This window comes from Eretmochelys imbricata, chromosome 3 (assembly GCF_965152235.1).
Source record: "Eretmochelys imbricata isolate rEreImb1 chromosome 3, rEreImb1.hap1, whole genome shotgun sequence".
Classification (NCBI taxonomy): domain Eukaryota; kingdom Metazoa; phylum Chordata; order Testudines; family Cheloniidae; genus Eretmochelys; species Eretmochelys imbricata.
In genome coordinates this window covers 84,759,121-84,765,662 of record NC_135574.1, presented here as the reverse complement: position 1 = coordinate 84,765,662, position 6,542 = coordinate 84,759,121, and the positions used below count along the sequence as shown (strand labels likewise).

The 6,542-nt window shown below is 47.2% G+C and overlaps 1 protein-coding gene across 1 annotated transcript in view; it reads left to right on the top strand.

The window, feature by feature from the left end:
• The first annotated feature begins 378 nt into the window (after window positions 1–378).
• The window catches only part of METTL24 (methyltransferase like 24), an 86,225-nt gene continuing 80,061 nt past the window's right edge, over window positions 379–6,542 (top strand). The window contains exon 1 of the mRNA XM_077811704.1: window positions 379–735. Within this exon, the coding sequence (XP_077667830.1) occupies window positions 379–735 (357 nt within the window). The remainder of the gene's footprint in view (window positions 736–6,542) is intronic.

The following is a 6,542-nucleotide window of genomic DNA, read 5'->3' as shown; positions in this document are numbered from 1 at the left end:
ACCCGCCGGGCCACCGCGGCACGGCTCTTAGCACAGAGACGGGCTCGCTGAGCTCCCCTTCAGGCAGGTCACACCCCCATCCCGGGGGAGCGTCAGGCTGGGTGTGGTTGGTGTCCGCGCCGGCCGCAGCCCCTTTGCACAGCCCGCCCGTGCTGGCTGGCTGCCGCGGGGTCCGGTCTGTCCCGGGGGAGCGCCGCTCGGCCGCCTGCCTTTCCCAGCGCCCCGGCTCTCGCCTGGGCCCCCCTGCCCTGCCCCGCCCCGCCGGCCGGGCGCCCAGCCCACGGGCTGTGCCGGCGGCGGCAGCAGGCTCCCGCTCCCAGGGGCTCGCCCGCCCAGTCAGCGGGCCATGAGCCCGGGCGCGGCGGCTGCAGCGGGGCGATGGTGCCCAAGGAGAAGCCGCTGTGGAAGGGCTTCGCGTTCCGCCTCTGCCTGCTCTCGGCCGGGCTCTTCCTCTGCCTGCAGCTGGGGCTGAGGCGCTCCCGGGCCCCGGCGGAGAAGGCGGGAGCCGCTGCGGCCCGGGCTCTGCCCGCCCGGGGCACCGAGCAGCGCCTCGGGCCGGTGCCGGCCCGCAGCAGCCGCAAGGGCAGCGCGGAGGCGCACCTGGGGCCGGGGGCGGGGCGGCCGGAGGCGGCGAGCGCCAGCAGGAGGCGGGTGACCTACCTGAGAAGCAGCCGCAGAAGGAGCTCGGAGCCCGCCTGCTGCCCCCTGCAGTCCCTGGGCAGCAGCCGCAGGAAGGTAGGGCACTGCGAGGCCGGGGGAGGGACATGACACGGGCATCGCCATATCACAGCATGACACCCCCTCCCCATGCCGAAGGGCCATAAAATCTAGCTAGTCTAAGGCCGGCGCCTGCAAATGGCTCTGCCCGCACGGGTGGTCGGGACCCGCGGGGCTTGGCTCCTACCTCTGATGTGGGGACACTCTCCGCCTCCCCATCTCGCTGCTGGTGCTGAGCCCAGGGGGCGCTCAGTAGGATGACCATATTTCCCAAAGGGAAAAGGGGACGCCACATGGAGCTGGCCCCAGCTGCTTGTCCTGGGGTTTGGAGGGGAAGTTGGGGGAGGGATCGCTCAGTGGTTTGCACATTGGCCTGCTAAAGCTAGGGTTGTGAGTTCAGTTCTTGAGGTGGCCATTTAGGGATCTGGGGCAAAAATTGGGGATTGGTCCTGCTTTGAGTAGATCCCTTCCAACCCTGATAGTCTATGATAAGTTTGGCTCCATATCTGACCTCTGTGGCTATGATGCTAAAAGAGCCATGCAGACCTTCCTGCCCAGGCTCTGAGTGGAGGGGGTTTCAGAGCCTGAGCGCATCTACACAGCGACTTTTAATGCAGTAGTGAGCTCGAATCTTTACACCTGGGCTCCGAGACTAGCTTTGGGGTTTTGTTGGTTGTTTGCTATATAGACAGAGGTACCCTTTGAGGGAAGTGTAGAACTACCAGGATCTTTTCTTGATACTCCAGCAGGCCAGGGAAGAGGATGGAGAAATTGGGTAATTCCCTCTTCCCTTATGCCCATCACATCCAGGAATGAAGGAAGTAAAAGAAGCACATTTTGCCGCAACATGGTGACTTTGAGATTTTCTCATGTGGTGTGGTGATGGCATCATGTTACATCAGTTTGCAATGTTGCCAGCTCTTGCAATTTTATTACCAAGTGTTGTAATATTTGGTGTGTTGTCTTAAATCCCCAGCTCCTGATTAGGGGAGATCCAGAGCTTTTTTTCAAAAAGAAAGTATATTTTTAACCTTAGTAGTTGCAGGTAAAAACTTTAAATCCTAAGTGTACTTTTAAAGGCTCAGAAGTTAGTAGACAAATACAAAGAGCTCCAATTTATAATTTTTAAGTCAGTCTAATTGTTTTTGGGAGGCTTGACTCATGACTTTTGAATACTTGGGGTTGGCACTGTATGTGTTGGTGTTGAGTTGTGATGACACTTCACACCACAAGCACTTTGGGATACAGTGCTGTTATTTTGTGTTGCTGTAAGTTCATTTGAAAGTGAAGTGACTGAAGTTCATGGTCCATGTCTGCATTAAAGAACTGAACTGTTTCCAGTTGAATTGGTTCAATAGAATTGGTTTAAGCATAAATAGCTTTATATGTCCACTCAAGGAATATGGATGCATACGTTAAAATTTTGCAGTTTCCCCGTGTATCAACACTAGCGCTGTTCTAAACCATTACAATTGCACTGCTCTGAGCTAACAATTTCTGGCATGTCTCCCAGATGTAGTATATTCTGGAAGATTTTTAAAGGCTTCTGGTTCATTGTGGAATGGTAGTGTGAGGACTGTTTGAACTGTTTGTGCTGTTACATTCGTGGTACTGGTCCACACTGTCACTGAGCCACTGAAATGACCTCATGATCATCTACCTAAAGTACAGTATGCTTCATTTATTGGGATGCTCTTCATCATGCTACTCCCTCTACTGAGACTACTCCCAGGAAATTAACCTAATGAAAGAGAATGGTAAAGGCTGAGGCTCTGTCAGGGAAAATAGTAACCAAAAAATCACATAGGGTTTGTCCATATACACACAATTTGTACTACTTATTTATGCTGGCAAAATTGGGATGGTACAATCCCCGTAGTGTGGATACAGATATTCCATTATAAGCATTTTTGGAGTGGTGTTGTAGCTGTGTTGGTCCTGTGCTGGCGACCTAAGAAAGAGCTCTGTGAATCTCAAACGCTTGTCCCTTCCACCAAGTGAAGCTGATCCAATAAAAGATATTACCTCACTCACCTTGTTTCTCGCATACTGGCATAGTTTATTCCTATATGGGAAGGGGAATAAGCACGATTGGGATAAGGCATCTTTGTATTGGTATAATACACAAGCTATGTCTTCACTAGGAATGTAAAATCCTAGTGAGGACAAGGCAGTTTGTAGTCTTTACATGAGTTATACGTTGAGTTAAAGACTGTAGGGGAGCTTAGTCTTTAACTTGATCTGCTAACACATGTTGAAATTACATTGAATTCACTAGGATTTTACATTGAGTTAGTTAACTTCAGATAGTTCAAATAAAGAACACATCTTTAGCCCCTAGTGAAGGCAAGGCCTAGGGATTTGTATAGGTATAACTATTTTGGTTAACTGAAATAATTATACATATTATAGTTACATGTACAAAATTTATATGTAAACTAGGCCTTAATGGGACACATGTAGCCATTGCCTATTGATTAAGCAATACTTAGATGTTAAATAGCTCTGAAATGCTAGTCATTTTAACAAGAAAAAATAAAGTAGAAATGGAGTGAATCATTTTTATTTTTCACCATGTTACATTTTATTTCATTTAAAGACTTTTCAGACCGTTTTAAGAGAAGAAACAGTCTCTTAATTAATACTTTATGGCTTCTACCTGCTCCTTTGGAGCAAGAAAGTAGCTAGACCAGCACTGGCAGCCAGGCTTATGAGCATCCATAGTGCTCTGGGGAGGTGAGGGGAGGGCAGGGCAGGGCAAAGGAACAGTGCAGAGGGACTGGGTCTCAATACAGATCTCCAAGGATCCACCAGGATGGATATATTTCACTGTGGATCTTGCAAGCCATCATGCCATGTGTCCTCTGCATGTCTACAACCCCCTTCTTATCCATGGCAAGGTTAAGACCTTTAACTGTATAGTGTACTGCACAGATATTTCTTTTGGAGGGGATTACAATATATGATCTACAAGCAGTGCAACAAAATATTACTGAATATAATTTTTCCATATATGTTGGGGGATAGCCTACTCTGCTGCCTATTAAACAAATTACACAGAATCATAGAAGATAAGGGTTGGAAGAGACCTCAGGAGGTCATCTAGTCCAACCCACTGCTTAAAGCAGGACCACCCCCAACTAAATCATCCCAGCCAGGGCTTTGTCAAGCCGGGCCTTAAAAACCTCTAAGGATGGAGATTCCACCACCTCCTTAGGTAACCCATTCCAGTGCTTCATCACCCTCCTAGTGAAATAGTTTTTCCTAATATCCAGCCTAGACCTCCCCCATTGCAACTTCAGGCCATTGCTTCTTGTTCTGTCATCTGCCACCACTGAGAACAGCCAAGCTCCATCCTCTTTGGAACCCCCGCTTTAGGTAGTAAAAGGCTGCTATTAAATCCTCTCTCACTCTTCTCTTCTGTAGACTTAATAAGTCCAGTTCCCTCAGCCTCTCCTCATAAGCCATGTGCCCCAGCCCCCTCATCATTTTTGTTGCCCTAGGCAGAAACAATAGAGAATAAAACACTGCAGAATAATTTACACGATCAGTACTTTTAAGGGTCATGTTCACAAACAGTTGTCTTCATATTTTTGTGCTTGATAATAATGTAGTTTTGTTTGTGAACAAACTCACAGGGCATTTGTCTGGGATTTTACCTAGAAACAAATGAACAAAAATTCCAAAAGAAGATGAGAAAGTCTAAGATCTATTCATCCATCCATGACTCCTATCCTTTCAATTCCAGGAAATTGATTGTGTGATTGCACACTTTTTGTGATCAGTGGCACAACAGTAAGATTGGGAAGAATGACGCTAAAGACAGCGTGAAAGTTTATACCCTAAATAAATTTGGAAGAATTAGATTTTCATCTGTAAATATTAGTTTCACTGTACATATGCAAACCAATGAAAAAATATTTCCATCTATGATAATTGAAATGTACAGATAGGCTAAAGAAGAAAAATGCTGCTTGAGAACTTATTAGAGTTTGAATAAAGAATATTTACTTTGTGTATTTTGATAGTTTGTGTTTTAGCAGTTATAAAGCTTTAACTTTTTGAATCTTAATGTCTACTATCATTAACTAATTATTGTCTGACCCCCCCCCCCAATATCCTGCAAATGTAGAAATGTAAATAGATAAAAATAAAAAAGCTTACCATCAAAATTATACAAAAAACTAAATTCTGCCAAGCCTACCATAAAAGAGTACAAGTGTAAGTACATTCGTCAGCTCTGGTCTACACTAGGAGTTGAGGTTGAATTTAGCAGTGTTAAATTGATTTTAACCCTGCACCCATCCACATGACAAAGCCCTATTTTCGACTTAAAGGACTCTTAAAATCGAGTTCCTTACTCCACCCCCGACAAGGGGATTAGCACTGAAATCGGCCTTGCTGGTTCGAATTTGGGGTACTGTGGACGCAGTTAGATGGTATTGGCCCCAGGAGCTATCCCAGAGTGCTCCATTGTGACCGCTCTGGACAGCACTCTCAACTCAGATGCGCTGGCCAGGTAGACAGGAAAAGGCCTGCGAACTTTTGAATTTCAATTTCCTGTTTGGCCAGCTTGGCAAGCTGCAGGTGAGTGCAGAGCTCATCAGCAGAGGTGACCATGCAGAGCTCATCACAGAGGTGACCATGATGGAGTCCCAGAATTGCAAAAGAGCTCCAGCCTGGGCCAAATGGGAGGTACGGGATCTGATCGCTGTATGGGGAGAGGAATCTGTGCTATCAGAATTCCGTTCCAATTTTCAAAATGCCAAAACATTTGTCAAAATCTCCCAGGGCATGAAGGACAGAGGCCATAACAGGGACCTGAAGCAGTGCCGCGTGGAACTTAAGGAGCTGAGGCAAGTCTACCAGAGAGGCAAACGGCCGTTCCGGGTCAGAGCCCAAAACATGCCGCTTCTATGATGAGCTGCATGCCATTTTAGGGGGGTCAGCCACCACTATCCCAGCCATGTTCTTTGACTCCTTCAATGGACATGGAGGCAACATGGAAGAGGTTTTGGGGATGAGGAAGAAGATGATGATGATGAGGTTGTAGATAGCTCACAGCAAGCAAGCGGAGAAACCGGTTTTCCCAACAGCCAGGAACTGTTTCTCACCCTGGACTTGGAGCCAGTACCTCCCAAACCCACCCAAGGCTGCCTCCCGGACCCGCCAGGCGGAGAAGGGACCTCTGGTGAGTGTACCTTTTTAAATACTATACATTGTTTAAAAGCAAGCATGTTTAATAATTAATTTGTCCTGGCATTCGCGGCTCTCCTGGATGTACTCCCAAAGCCTTTGCAAAAGGTTTCTGGGGAGGGCAGCCTTATTCCATCCACCATGGTAGGACACTTTACCACTCCAGGCCAGAAGCATGTAGTCGGGAATCATTGTAGAACAAAGCATTGCAGTGTATGTTTGCTGGCATTCAAACAACACCAGTTCTTTATCTCTCTGTGTTATCCTCAGGAGAGTGATATCATTCACAGTCACCTGGTTGAATTGGGTGCTTTTCTTAAGGGGACATTCAGTGGTGCACATTCCTGCTGGGCTGTTTGCCTGTGGCTGAACAGAAGTGTTCCCCGCTGTTAGTCACGGTGTGGGGTGAGGGGCTAGCCACGTGGTGGGGGGAGGCAAAATACAACCTTGAAATGAAAGCACATGTGCTATGTATGTAATGTTAACAGCAAGGTTTACTGTGAAAGAGTGTACCCATTGTTCTATAAAATCTGTCTTTTTAAATACCACTGTCCCTTTTTTTTTCTCCACCAGCTGCATGTGTTTCAAGGATCACAGGATCTTCTCCTTCCCAGAGGCTAGCGAAGATT